We start from the raw sequence: 15,452 nt of genomic DNA on the forward strand, positions 1-15,452 counted from the left end.
CTAGCAAGTGCAGATTGCTTTGGATGATATTCCAACAACTGCAAAGGAATTTTTAAAAACTGTCTGTGCCTCCTCTTCCTGGCATTAGCTCTCTAAAAAGAAGACTGGATATTGGCTACTAGTGAGTCCATTGTTTTGGTTGGCTGTGCCAGATGCCCATGGAAAAATGTTGGCCACATGAATGAATCAAAAGCTGCAATTTGCTTGCTGCGACTGACTGTTCAGGACTCAGCCCAGGAAGCTGCAGAACAGGATGACCAAACATTCTGAGTCTCCCATACACTCCCATGCTTGCTTCACAGTTTTTTAGTTGTTATTATAACAAACACACACACACACACACTTTCTTTCTTGATAGAAACATGTTTTGGACACACCATCAGCTTTACTTCTCTCTAGTTTATCCAAGTTTGGTGGGGGGGATGGGGTGGGGGGGGTGATTCCACCCCCCCCACTAAGGACATCTACATAAAACAGAGACGTAACAAATATATATATATATATATGATATCTATATATATATATATATATATATATATATATATATATATATATATGTGTGTGTGTGTGTGTGTGTGTGTGTGTGTGTGTGTATATATATATATATATATATATATATATATATATATATATATATATATATATATATTTTACAATATTCTATTACAAATAGTGCATTGCACTAGGAAATGTCTTAGTGTGCATTAGTAGTCTGAGCCCCTGGCTCAGTGTCTGGGGATCTCCTCTGAGGAGGCTACTTAGTCCTCAGATGTGACGTCAATGTCCTCAGAGCCGGACTGCTTGGTGGCTAGCCTCCACCTGCTAATGTGGTGAGACCCTTTCTTCTTCTGCTCTGACTCTGGACCCTCCTCCTCCAGCTTCTGCCTCTTGTACTTTGTCCTTCTGTTCTGGAACCACACCTTGACCTGGGGGAGGGAGTGACACAGCATCAGAGTCAGGAACAACTACCCAGGCAACCTCAGTAACAACCATTGTGACACAGCATCACTGTCAGGAACCCGTGTTACAGTGCAATGGCTTTATAGCTACATGGGGTGAAACACTAGCCTGGAATGCATTTTGTAGTTTCTGAAGCCTGGTTAGCATTGAGCACGCACAATAAGATAAGGAACACTCTACCCTGAACCTAATAGGCTAAGATGGTTACTGAAGTCTATATAGCTGGGGACAAACACAAACGCATATTTTTTATCAGTTTTAGACACCAGACATCAGTTTTAGAAAAAAAGTTTTGTTGTTAACAAAGAAGTGTTATATATATGGTACTGTATTTTATTGTTCAATGAATGATTTAGCATTATATATATAGGACTCATGTCTGAAGCGTCCTAAATACCTTTGTATTTGTTGTACTTTGTCCACATTTAGCATTACTTCTAAATATTTGTTTATTTTTTTAATTTTAGATGGCACGTAACCTATAATATATATATTATAATATTATATTATAATATATATATATATATATATATATATATATATATATATATATATAGAGAGAGAGAGAGAGAGAGAGAGAGAGAGAGAGAGAGAGAGTGCAAAAGTCTTAGACATTTTGGGGGAAAGCTTGTACTACCATAGAATTAACTTGCGCCATCTACAGAACGTCATGTCACGTATACATTTTAAACATTACATTCAGAAGCACTGTGTAAATGTGATGGATTAGCTACTAGAACACTTCATATTAGCTGCTCATGTACAGTTTACTTTGAGTTGTTGTGATCACAAGTGTTTGAAGATTCTGATCCGTGTTGTGACAAGTTTGAAGAGTGCAAAAACTTCTACGACTAGTTTGTGATCAAACTGCTTTATCACGACTATATATGATATAATATATATACTATGATCATATATATATTATGGTCGGTCCGATTTGCCCGATATATATATATATATAGTAGACTGACGATGAACTGTGTCCTGAAAACTTTTCACAACACTTTTGCACAGTGTGTATATCACAGTATATATGCTTATGTAACTGAGCTGTGGAAAAGCGATGTTCGAGTTCAGAGGACGTTACAGGCTAAGGATATGGTGTGTTTATTGTAAAACATTTTAACAAATTAAGCCCACTTATTAAATGATCGTTTTAATTGTCTGCCAGTTTAATCAATATGTGCCCTCCGCTGGTTTTTAAGATTTCTGGGGGGAAAAAATTGTTTAAAGTTTTCACATACACCTAACGGTAGGTCTACTGTAGCCTATGTGTATTTTAGTAAGTTTAGCGGGCACATTCGCATTGTCCACAGTTACGACATTGTCTCTTTAAATCGCCATTGAAATCGAAACGTTAATGTACATCCTATGAAGGTTTGCCTGCCCCCCAGCGATCTATGACATCATCTTCCACTTTTTGACCCCCTACCCCCATACACACACACATAATCTAATCATGTAAAATGGTCGATGTTTTCTTCCCAAACGAATAAAATAAGTTTTTCAAACGTCACTTTCTAATCTAGCCCAGATCCGGAATGAAGTCGGCGACGGTTGCCATAGTGATGTAATTGCCCAAGGCATGGGCGGCATGTATTCATTTTAAGCGAGAGAAGCAGTGAATGACCGCGACTGGAGTTATGCGTCCCTAGCCGTAGACGAGCGTGCTAACGAAAGTCAAGCTCATCTACCACACGGTAGAGCCCGCATTGACTGCGCTCTACCGCTATGAGAAAACGATGCATTTATTTATTTTCTCTTAAAAAAAAAAAGCTTTAAAACCTTTATTTTCGCCGGGTAACCTTCCGCTGAGGAATATAGTCCCTAACATAATTAGAATAGAAAAACGACATCCACATCGAGAAAACAGTTGTTGCTGTTATTGTTATTATGACATTGCCAGACACGTTAACTGTAGGGATGTTGACTAGTCTGTGTAGTAGAGTCGGACTCGAAACTTGTTGTTGAAGCGGGGCATCATTCAAGTGGATAGGCTGGTGCAGAAAGAACTGAAACACGGTTGGCAGTTTGAGTAGCTGGTTTTGATGTCTTTCCTGTTGGTTTGCTGTCCAGCAGCTGCTAATTGAGCCTTCATTACGGTGTCCTGTGAGACATGGTTTTCCTTGTCTCTAGACCAGCGTCAGAAAGTATCAGTGTTTATGCAGCGTTTTATGTTATAAGATTATAATGTTAAGGGAAAAAGTCGGTATTTATGCGCTTATTGATTTAAAATGTAATTCAGTTAAGAACTTCAACGTCCCAGCGGGCATCTGTGCAAAATAGAAGATTGCTAGATCTGGAAGCTGTTTGGCTGTTCACAGTCGTTTTCTAATGACTGATAGCTCATTGTTGTCCAGTGATTATATCGGCACAGAATGGCATTGCATTTTATTGTTTCTGTAATATATTATTGAAAGCATGACGAATCAAAGGGAACTGTGTCCGACACAGCAGCATGATCAACGCCCTATATAAAACGAGACAACAGTGACAGACGACTGTACTATCCAAATTGTCCTAGGTAAAATATTTAAATGAATCTGATTAAACTGTAAATAATGAGATAATGTAACAAATACACAAATAATGTTTATTATACAATCGTGGTTTTGTTGTTATGTTAACAGTTATTAATGTGACGCAAGCTATCTGAGGTAAAATATTTTTTGACAAATTCAATCACCCGATTCGCGCCTTTGAATTTCTGTGTCGAGGCACACGATGATGGGGGTATAATGACAACAGTTCTTCGTACGATCATCCTTTGTAATAAATAAAAAAAATGGGATAGCCTACACATTGCATTCGTGGAACTTTATTCATATATCTGTACTTGATATTTATACATGTTGTAAAATTATATGTAAAGAAAAAAAAAAAAAAAAACATGAAATCCATTCTATCAAATTATATGCTTTTCAACTGTGTACTACAAAGTATGACAACTTCCTATGTTCAAAGAACAACGCACATACATCTTAGTGTAGTCCATATCTCACATAGAAAATACATATTTTATTGGCTTTTGGGCTGTTAATTTCATAATGGGCAATATATGAAATCTCGCTGGTTGATTTTAACGCTCTGAGAGGCATAAAAATATCAATAATTTCGGAAAACACCGACCACGGACAGAAGGTGCACCAAGATTCACGGTTTGAATAAACTGTATTCGTTCCTAAAGGAACGGTAACTGTACACTAATTGCAAATTACCCAATTCTCCATCTGGTCACAGTATTAACACGTTGTTATTTTTGCTGCTGCATCTTCTTGTATGTGGTTTTGTCTAAATTGTGATTCTTGTGCATTGTTTTTCAGAAGCAGTAAAGTACAAATCCAGTTTCAGAAACAGCTACAGAAGAGGAATTACAATTCTGCGATGAACTTGCTCCGGCAGTCCAAGGACGGGAATGGTGCAAGACAGCAGCGCGCTGATGCCGGCCAAAATGTGGAAGAGGATTTTTAGGTGGTGTGTTTTTGTTTGTTTGTTTGTTTGTTTTTTAAAGGCCAACAAAGCTCTTGTTTAATTTTTATTTAATTTTATTGCTTCTTAAGTTAAAATGTCGGTAAAAATGTGTCTGAGAAAAATACATATTTTAACCAATAACTGGCTTGTTTGTATATAAACAGCAACGTTACAGTTGTTTAAGCATATATGTGTTTTATAACATGATAACCCACCACTCATGTGCAATTTAAAAATACGAACAGGAGGGCTAACATCACAAAGAGCTATATAAACAAATAGACCATACATGCAATAAAGCAATAAAGCAACATTGCAAACATACACAAAATAAATAAATTAGTTGTTATAAATAGGTGATACCGCCTAAATTAACCACTGTTATTAATACACCTACCTTATGTTGGGCAATCGCGGTCTTCATGAATTGCTAAAGCTGGACCACCGCTGGCAAAAATTTACTTTGCCAAATAACGCTGAGCCAGCTTCAGCATAGTCGCAACTTAACGCCTGACGTTGGGCCAACGTTATGATGTTTACTGGCCATAGATTTTAAAACTAGATTTAGGCTGTGCTGTGCGTTGTTGGGTTTAGTACCGTAATTAATAGCTGCTCTATAATCTTTTTCACAGCAGATCGACGGGAAAGTATATTTATATGAAGGTGGTAGACTACATTCTGGTTGAAATGTAATTGTTTTAAAACGTTACAGTGCTTAAATATGCATTGATATGGTAAGGAATGATTAGGCAATGTTATACATGAAAATCAATGGATTTCTTTTTTCTCCGTACGCAAATGATGGTATTTGGCAAATAAAAGGTTCTTTCAGTGCACGAAAATGGGGAAAGCCATAGCTACTGGGGACGAGAGATCGAGCTATCTTTTGTTTATTGCGAGCAAAAACATTTGATTTACAAATACATGCTGGTGTTGATAACTTTGCCAAGATGAAAGCGAGGCGCTACCCCGTTTTATTTTAGTTTATTAGTTATTATCTGTGTGAACATATTATTTAAAACTGCTACATAGTTCTAATTTTGACAGGGATATGGTGCTTATTTAGCAGTTTGTGTTCATTGGTTTATATTTGATACAAAGTGTCCTTCTTTCTGGAAAGCAGGTGAATTGTATCAGGCTGAACTCGAGGTTGTAAGCGTGTATCAAATCTGGTGAGATGTATTTGAATGGATGCTCTAAGATAAAGAGGTAAACTGCATTCTTATGCCTGGCGCTTTTTGTAAAGCCCGTGCTTTATGAGACTTAGCCTAGAGGAACGGCATTTTCGAGTTTGTTATAAACCAGTGCCATGCCTTAAAATTACTTGCATTGCACATTTTGTCTAATTTATTTTAAGAGTAAGAACGATGTTGACAAAGCGCAGCACGCTATCTTGTTGTAAACTGGCCCAATTACTGTCTGTTTTTCTCGTTTGTGATTCTATTTGGGACAGAGAATGTGCAATGTTGACACAACATTGCCCCCCCCCCCCCCCCCCCCCCCCCTTGAAAGAAAACATGTGAAAAAAAGTTTAATAGCTTATACACAAAGTGACATCATGATTAACAACATTACTACTAATAATAATAACATGGCCTACAGTTAGAAAACTAATTTTGGTACTGAACGTGCTTAAATGTACGGTTAATTATATATATAATGTATATATATTATATATATATATTATATATACATATATAATGTGTGTGTTACGAAATTAGGATCAACAACTTAGAATTACTGTATTTGACATAAAATTTGCAACATTACGTGTAATGACATATTGATATGTATTTAAATTTGTTTTGAATTGTATCCTTGGAACTTGCTCTATAACATTGTAAGCCCCGTTGGGGGCAACCGTATTTCCGCAGGCGTATGACAATATTATTATTATTATTATTATTATTATTATTATTATTATTATTATTATTATTATTATTATACGCTAGTTAGAGGGTTGCCTATCACTGCTACTACAACGCATTCAAATTAAATTCCCTTCAGTCACTGCATGTGTTATCATTGTAACTTTCCTATCTGTGTATCTATTTTATAATGCATAGGGTTTTTGTTTTTAAGTTTTGACACATCAACTTCTCTACCTCAACTGTGTAAATAAAATTATAGAGACTTAATTCAAAAAGCTTGACCAAATTATCCGGTACACATTGATTTCTTCAGCCAGTTCAAATAGAACAGGGTAACATTATATAAAAATATTCAACAGTTCTACAGGGAAATTAATATACATTGGCTTGATATTTGCAATATCTTCCACATCCTGATTTAACTGTGTTTTTCGTTTTCTTTTGTATTGTCCATCTTTGTTTCTTAATGCAATTTTTACACTTGCAAGATTTGGTGCAAACCAGCGTTTTGAATTAAATTCTGCATTAACACATTTATATAACATTTGCTTCCCTAGCTGTTAAGTTTGTACCAACGGGAAATAAACTTCTGACTTGAAAGTACTAGCAATTAAAAACCGAGTTGCACTTAAGAACTTTTAAATGAAAGTCCTATTGTTTATTTGGAAGTTTTAAACACTAATATGTTGATTTATTTGAATAAAATTGTGCTAATAAAGCACGGTGGTAAGTGATTGGCCCGTTTTTTTTTTTTTTTGTTCTTGTTTTTTATATATATAAATGCTAAATATTCCAAACCACGAACCATTATATTATGTGTATGGTTTGCAGAAGTATTAGACATAATTCATTTAAACAGTGCAAAAGCATTAGCAATGCATCCGAGAACAGTTTTAAAACGTGGAAAACATTATTGTTTGATTAAGACCATATCTCGGGTATTAACATTGATAAGAATATATGTTTAAAAGAAAACAAAACACAGCCATGTATAAATTATTTTGTATATACTTCCTCCAAATGTGCTACTCATATTTTATGCTGTATTCCCCCCCCCCCCCCCCCCCCCCCCCCCCCCCCCCCCCCCCCCCCCACCCCCCCCCCCCCACCCCCCCCCCACCCCCCACATGATGATTATTATATGACACCTAAAATGAATACAAAAAATAAATAAATACTGGCACTAAAAATGTGAAACAGGTGGTTTTCCCCTTCATGTAAGTGCACTGTGCAGACTTGTTTTCAGATCAATACACAGACTGTGCACTTGTCCTTTTAGCAATTCTGTTGCATCGCAGTATTTTCACACAATATATAAGCCTGCACATAGTATTCTATTCCACAAACACAATGCACATAACAAACCTTTTTAATACTTTCTTTATGGATGTTTGTTTTGTTTGTGTCTCTGAAAGCTTATGAGTTCCATAACCTCCAAAGCCCTTGTTGGATTGATCAGGAAACAGATACATAGCTTTACAAATATGGGGCAGGAAGCAGAATTGACCTCTTTCTAGTCTCACAGTTCACAGGCCTAGGAAACAGCTGAGTAAGTGATGTTACCTCCCCGTTAAACAAGAAGGAGATGTCTGGGCTAAGGTGGAAAGTCGATATTTCCATATTTAAAAATATAGGTACTGGCAAGAATAATAATCTACTGGCAAAAATGTAAAAAGACCAATACCAAATGCCATTTGACCTTTTTATTTGTATTTTGTGGTTTTAATGAAAAGATATATGTTTGCAAAGAAATTATCTGTGGAGGTTGTGTGTGTGTGTGTGTGTGTGTGTGTGTGTATGTGTATATGTGTGTGTGTATATATATATATATATATATATATATATATATATATATATATATACATATCTATGTTACACACACGTTCTATTGGAATACATTATGTTTATGTTGCTGACCCAGTATTAAATGCATAGGGGCAATAACATAAATGTAAATAAATAAATAAAATTAAAACGTTTTCCTATATTGTATATTATGTCTTGTGCGAAAGGGATTAGGCCTATGTATCCTTCTAATACAGTTGGGAAGCTGCAATATTAAAATAAAATAAATTAATAAAAATATCAGCTATGTTGGTATGAAATATTTTTCATAGAAAGCCTACAAACTGTAAAATGTTACTCCTAGTAACTCGATATCAGTTAAAGTTCTTACACAATCTGTAGCACCCAACAGTAAAACCAGTCTAACCCGGCATCGGATGGGACCATAGAAATGTTCCTGATAACACAGCTGGTTTATAGAATTATTACCTAATGCTGGCTCTACAACAATTAATAGAGGCGACCTAATTCAAGCATTCAAAATTCTAAAAGGTATTGACAATGTTGACCCAAAGGACTTTTTCGAACTGAAAAAAGAAACAAGGACCAGGGGTCACAAATGGAGATTAGACAAAGTGGCATTCAGAACAAAAAATAGGAGGCACTTTTTTACACAGAGAATCGTGAGGGTCTGGAATCAACTCCCCAGTAATGTTGTTGAAGCTGACACCCTGGGATCCTTCAAGAAGCTGCTTGATGAGATTCTGGGATCAATAAGCTACTAACAACTAACTGAGCAAGATGGGCCGAATGGCCTCCTCTCGTTTGTAAACTTTCTTATGTTCTTATGTTTTAATAATTGTGTTATTACAGTTACAATGACACCATCCCCTACATGACGCATCGCCTTAGAGAAGCCACAAGGTCCTCTGTGTGGGGCGCTGTAATTTTTTGTTTTAATGCCAAGCAGTTTAGCGGCATTGTGATGCTTTGTTTTAATAGCAAGCAGTTTAGCGGCATTGTGATTTTTTGTTTTAATGCCAAGCAGTTTAGCGGCATTGTGATTTTTTGTTTTAATAGCAAGCAGTTTAGCGGCATTGTGATTTTTTGTTTTAATAGCAAGCAGTTTAGCGGCATTGTGATTTTTTGTTTTAATACCAAGCAGTTTAGCGGCATTGTGATTTTTTGTTTTAATACCAAGCAGTTTAGCGGCATTGTGATTTTTTGTTTTAATACCAAGCAGTTTAGTGGCATTGTGTTTTTTTGTTTTAATGCCAAGCAGTTAGGGGCATTGTGTTTTTTTGATTTAATGCCAACATGTATCCCGCCTTAGCCAAGGCGGCGCTCACAATTTAGATTGCATGTGCCCTTTAGTGATAACAACACCCATTCAATAGTGCTACCTTTAGAACTAAAAAAAAATAAAACGGATACATTGAATGACAAGCAGTTGAGAAGGACTTATAGCCCAAACGTTGGTCGTTTAATGTACCTTTCCTTTTAGCATTTCTAATCTGTGTTTTGGTGCAATACAGTCGATCTTATTTCATGTTTTATGTTGAGGATGAGGAGCTGTTGTTTGAAATCCAAACATGTGTTTTATTATTATTATTATTATTTATTATTATTATTATTATTATTATTATTATTATTATTATTATTATTATTATTATTATTATTATTATTATTATTATTATTATTATTATTGATTATTAATAGTAATAATAGTAGTAGTAGTAGCAGTCGAAGCAGTTACAGTGTGAAGTCCGTTTTTAAAGCGATACGCCGTCATGTTTGTCACGGGTGTAAAACTCTTTTGGTGTTACCTGTGTTTCAGATAGACTGAGAGTGTTGGCTAGCTGCTTCCTCTCAGCCCCAACCACATAATGGTTCTTCTCGAAGGCCCTTTCCAGCCGCAGGAGCTGTGACGGGGAGAAGGCAGTGCGGATCCGCTTGGGCTTCCTGGCAAAGGGGCCGTGCAATAACAAACTTTCCTGGGAAACTTCGCTTCCTGCGAACACAAACGAGAGACGATTCAGCCTCAATGCAGGTCACTCCCTCTGGCTTTGTTTGTTCATAGCAGCCCCGCTATTGGAGTTTAGTCTACTAGAAAAGAGCTCTAACCAGACCCCTTGATTAACCTGAGGATTATTAGCACCCCGCACTTAACAGGCTGGAAGGGCTGGCACCTCTGCTCTGTGTGCTTAAGCTCGCTTTCTTTCTTTCTTTCTTTCTTTCTTTCTTTCTTTCTTTCTTTCTTTCTTTCTTTCTTTGTGATTTCTGTATTGTTCATTTTTGCTCTACTTTATTGTTTTTTATTTCTCCTTTATTTTATAAACATATTAGATTAACTATTATATTTAAGCGTGTTCTTCCTATTTTGATCACATTAACCCTTTCTAGCAGCCTGTATTAAAATGCAAGCTCACCTAGTATTATACAGCACTGCACAACTTGGCATTACCGTTAAGCGAACCAACGCCCGTTTGGCCATGGCCGATTAGCAATACCAGTGACCATAACTGCTTTATAGCATTACAACACGCACGCACACGTATGATTATCCATCGGGTGGGGTGCTCATAACATTTGAATGAATGCTGCAGCAATATTTAAAATTTATTATACATTTGCTGATGTTATAGTTCAAATTAATGAACGGTTATTGATCAGATTAGATGAATAAAACAGTACTAACTGTACACAACCAATATTAAAGGTAACTGGATCCGCTCAGTGTATTTTATTGACAGTTAACTTGCTTCTCTGGTACTGCTCGCCTTTGCGCTCCTTTCAGAATCAGACCCAATTTCACAAAGTTCTGAGAGCAATCAGTTACTAGAACCGGGCGAGCTTAGCTGGGCCAAATGTTCTCCTGTCATTCATAAATGTTCTTATGTTCTGCCTAATACACATTTACAATAACTATACGGAGCTTCAAACTAAACGACACCATAAACAAGGAATAACGACGATGACATTTATTTACACGCACGTCAAAACAGGGCCCGAAGTTTTAATATTTCAACACTTTTTATTTTTTAAAATGTATTTGTTTATTTTATGTCTGTTTAAAATCGTAAACTCATGCTCGACCTTTAACATATTTGTTTATTGTTCCTGCTGAGTGACTAATTAACACTTCGTATATTACAAATCATTTACCACCGTAATGAATTAAATCGCCAGTTAATGTTTTATCTGAAGAGAACAATTGAAGTTTGAAGATTTAATGACGCCGCTCAGGAGGCTCGTGCAGTTTTTTTGCTAGTTCTTTTTTTTAAATTATTATTATTATTATTATTATTATTATTATTATTATTATTATTATTATTATTATTATTATTATTATTTATGTTTTTTGCATATCACAACACGTAGTGTGTGCAGTGGACTGCAGAATATTCTCTTATTTTGTGTTTTAGTCAGCGCATTCTACTAATAGAAATATTCCCCAATAACTTCAGAACATCCAATCATAGGCTTCTTTCAAAACAAACAAACAAAACAAAAAGACGATAATAAATAAACAAAATAAACAAACAAACAAAAATAGCTTTTAATAGCATGGACAATAATGAATTCGTTTGATTCAAATATGTTTTTTAACATGATGCGCAATGCGAGCTGCAGAAATATTTATTTATTTGTTTATTTGTAATTGTTTATGTATTTTTTTTTTTTTTTTATGTGTGTGTACTTGTATTTTATTTTATTGAATAACCAGTGTAATGTCGAGCCCTGGTTTAAATAAAACAAATGCTCAATCTATTAAAGTCAGTACATCAATTTCCAAGGACAACCAGGAATTTTCTTGACAAGCCATGCAATTTGAATTAGGAAAATAGGAGGGAGTTACCAAGGTCCATTGGCCAATTACACTTCATTTGTGTAGCAGTGGGTAATTTTCTGAGGGATGTATAGCGCTTATCGGAACTGCGGTACCATTTTTTATGCAGCCTATCTGTGCATTGGGATTTTGAAACGTGTATTCAGCCACATCACTGCAGCTCGCAGTGACGCTTTTAAACAGCTGCTGTCATTCAACAACACGTCCTTTAGCTTCCCTCCGCCGATGTGTTCTTAGTTTGAGGTAGCTTCTGATCGTTTGAAATAGACTGCTGTTGATACGTCCTATGAGGATACTTTTAAACAGGAGACAATTATGTATTCCGGGAAATTTGGTGAGCAAGTATTCTGTTATCAGGCAACAAACTCCCCATCCCGTTGTGCTGCTTTCTGAGAAAAAGGACAACATTTCGGGTACCATTCTACTTGTGAGATGTGTTGCTCCTTCAATTACTTAGCAAACATTATGAAAAGACGATTGTCTAATATATAAGTATGATATTTGTAAACTTAAACCTGGAGTCCTGAACAATTTTGTTTGTGATTGAGAAACACCCTTGTGTGTGTGTGTGTGTGTGTGTGTGTGTGTGTGTGTGTGTGTGTGTGTGTGTGTGTGTGTGTGTGTAGCCTGTATATATATATTATATATATATATAATATAATATATATATATTATATATATTATATATAATATATTATGAAACAATTTAAAATTTTCTGAAACAATTTAAATACAGCATACGTGGTTGAACTGGTAAAATGTTTCATTTTAGTTTTACAGTAAGGCAAAGGCAGTACATACACGCCGATCCTCGCATTTGACTTTATCTGAACTTATCATCGCTGCCTGTGACAATTTCAGCTATGTCAGGAGCAGAGCCCCGCTGCAGGAGCCGCCGCGCCGGGAGCAAGGCGGGGGAATTTGTTGCCGAGGAGATAACTTAATCTTTTTCTTTCCTCCCAGAACAAAGCCACGCTTTGATGATATTTTATTTCCACCCCCCCTCCCCCCCCCCCCCCCCCCCCCCCTCGGTTAAGTGTACTGAGTGAAAGGCCTAATGTGGATTTGCATTTAGCACCCGATAATGAGTTTAAGAGACTATTGGCAGGGAAACGGAATAAGGCTCATAGCGCGTCCTTCGCTTTCAATGAAAAGCTGCACTGGGTTATGATACTCCCGCCAACGCTGACAGGACTGCAAATATTACACTCGTCTGCGCCATTGTACACAAAAAACTAAAACAGCTCTACAGGGGACACAACGACAACTTTAACACGGTATTGCTGTAATGACAGTTTAGTATACATGAAGTCATAAATTAACCAAATACCATGTTTGATTAGGGAAAACATGGCTATATTTAGAACACAAACAGTACGCAAAACGTTTTATAATAATAATAATAATAATAATAATAATAATAATAATAATAAATAATACAATGTTAAAAACTAAACATATTGCTACACAGTTGAAAAAATCTGTTAAATTATAGGATATTCACAGAAACGTGTATTGTAGTCTGCTGCGGTAAAGTTATGTAATTTTACGGATTTTCATAGCAGTGACCAATGCAACATTTGAGTTGTTTTTATTTAGTTTGGGAAGGATTTGGTCGTTTTTTTTCTCTCTAAAATAATAACTTTTAAAAAGTGCTAGTGGCCACTTACAACTTCGAATAAAACCTTCTGATAAACTAGCCCGCGTTTAACACCCATCAACAACTATACACTAAGACACAATGGGCGATGTAATCATTTGACGGCACTGCCATTTCTACAGCACAGTGGTTTGGGATGAGCCGTGCCACAAATGCAGAACCCCATCCGCTTTGACCTACTAATGGAAAGTTATTTTTTTAACGAAATATTAACAAAAAACAATTATACTGCAAAGAACCAAGCAAAACATTAACAAGAGAGAACGCTGTGGCACCAGTGAACACTATCACTTCAAATCAAAGCCCAAATAATTAGTTTAAATGAAAAAAAAAAAAAAAAAAAAAAAACACGAAGCACACATTCCCCAGCACAGACTTTGTTTATATTTAAACTTGATGACTTATTGTGTGTAATACCTGAAATGACCTGTAAATACCTGTATTTATTTTTGCCTATATGAACCCAGTAGCTAGGACTTAATGCATTGTATTGGATTACCTGTACCCTATTCCTATTGCTTATCTCCCAAAACTAAAACCGTGTAGCCTATTAAGCAATATGAGGGACGAAAGGTGTAATAATCTTCCATTTAACTCCAAGCCAACACGAAATAGTGTAGATACATATTATATTTCAGTGCCCATTGTATAATATTATTCGAAGTGTATCGCTATATTGGTTTTGTACAACGCATTTAAAAACTTTACTGAAATCATAAACAGTGGATATGCATAGACTATTGCATGTGTCATTCCTTCGTCAAAAAATCATATAAAAAGGCCTACTTAATACGAATAGTCATGCATACATGTATGCACACATGCATACACATATACACATACATATATACATGCCTATATGTTTTTATTATTATTATTATTATTATTATTATTATTATTATTATTATTATTATTATTATTATTATGTTTATTTACCTTGAAATCTGTGCCCAAAGAATCTGTTCCTTAAAACCCAGGGATATAAATTAAGAGGATCCCGATGCTGGGCTCCAAAGAATGAGTGCGGGTGTTGCAGATGGGAGGCCCCGAGTTGATGGGGGTGAACAGCCAGTGATGGGTGGTTCACCGCCTCAGGGAACACCAGCTCCGGACTGGTGTACAGGGACATACCCCCTGAGCTCTGGTAGCTGTTCACGAAGGTTTCTGCGGGGTTCTGGTAGCTCAGAGCCCGGGGTCTGATGGGCTCCTCGGAAAGCAATGGAGTGTCCTTGGCGACCAGAGAGTCAATAGTGAAACAACGTTTTGCTGCCTGTTGAAACATTGCTTGACAGTTCTGTGTGGGAAAAAAAAGATTGAAAAAAGAAAAAAACGGTATGGCTTAAGCAACTCTTACTATCCCAAAAGGAATCGCGATGCACAGGCAGAGGGAAAGACGATAAACGAAGAGGCAGTCGCTGCGTAAGCGCGTAAAATATAGGGAGCGCGGAGAGTTGTGATCCCAGAAAGGAACCCGGGATCCATGCAGCTGCACCTGGGGCTCCTGGTCAAGTGGAAGCGACTGATTTTAGCCTCCAGTGAAGTTAAAAACCGGCTGAGATTTTTATGAAAGGCGTGAAACAGACACTCGTACCTGGCTGGGGCAATCTGATTGGACAGCTTCACCTGCCTCCAAAAAGGTTGGAGAGGACACCTGGAGACATGGATCGTGTGACAAAACGGACTGGAGCTACGCATGCAAACGAGTGCATTCATTACAACATGATCTAGGAACAATCCATCAGTAGGGAGACGGTTAATTAGTAAATCACTCTGTCTGTGTAGCTATTTATTATTATTATTATTATTATATTATTATTATTATTATTATTATATTATTATTATTTGTTAACATTCT

The 15,452-nt window shown here is 36.4% G+C and overlaps 1 protein-coding gene across 1 annotated transcript; it reads right to left on the reverse strand.

Moving 5' to 3' along the window:
• Nucleotides 1-605: 605 nt before the first annotated feature.
• Nucleotides 606-15,136, reverse strand: LOC121309019 (homeobox protein EMX1-like). The gene is made up of 3 exons (XM_041242201.1): nt 14,534-15,136; nt 9,914-10,098; nt 606-926 (listed from the first exon to the last, which is right to left on the reverse strand). The coding sequence occupies exons 1-3, from the start codon at nt 14,877-14,879 to the stop codon at nt 759-761; spliced, it is 699 nt and encodes a 232-aa protein (XP_041098135.1). The 5' UTR covers nt 14,880-15,136; the 3' UTR covers nt 606-758.
• Nucleotides 15,137-15,452: the final 316 nt, after the last annotated feature.

The sequence above is a fragment of the Polyodon spathula genome, chromosome 1 (assembly GCF_017654505.1).
Source record: "Polyodon spathula isolate WHYD16114869_AA chromosome 1, ASM1765450v1, whole genome shotgun sequence".
NCBI lineage: Eukaryota > Metazoa > Chordata > Actinopteri > Acipenseriformes > Polyodontidae > Polyodon > Polyodon spathula.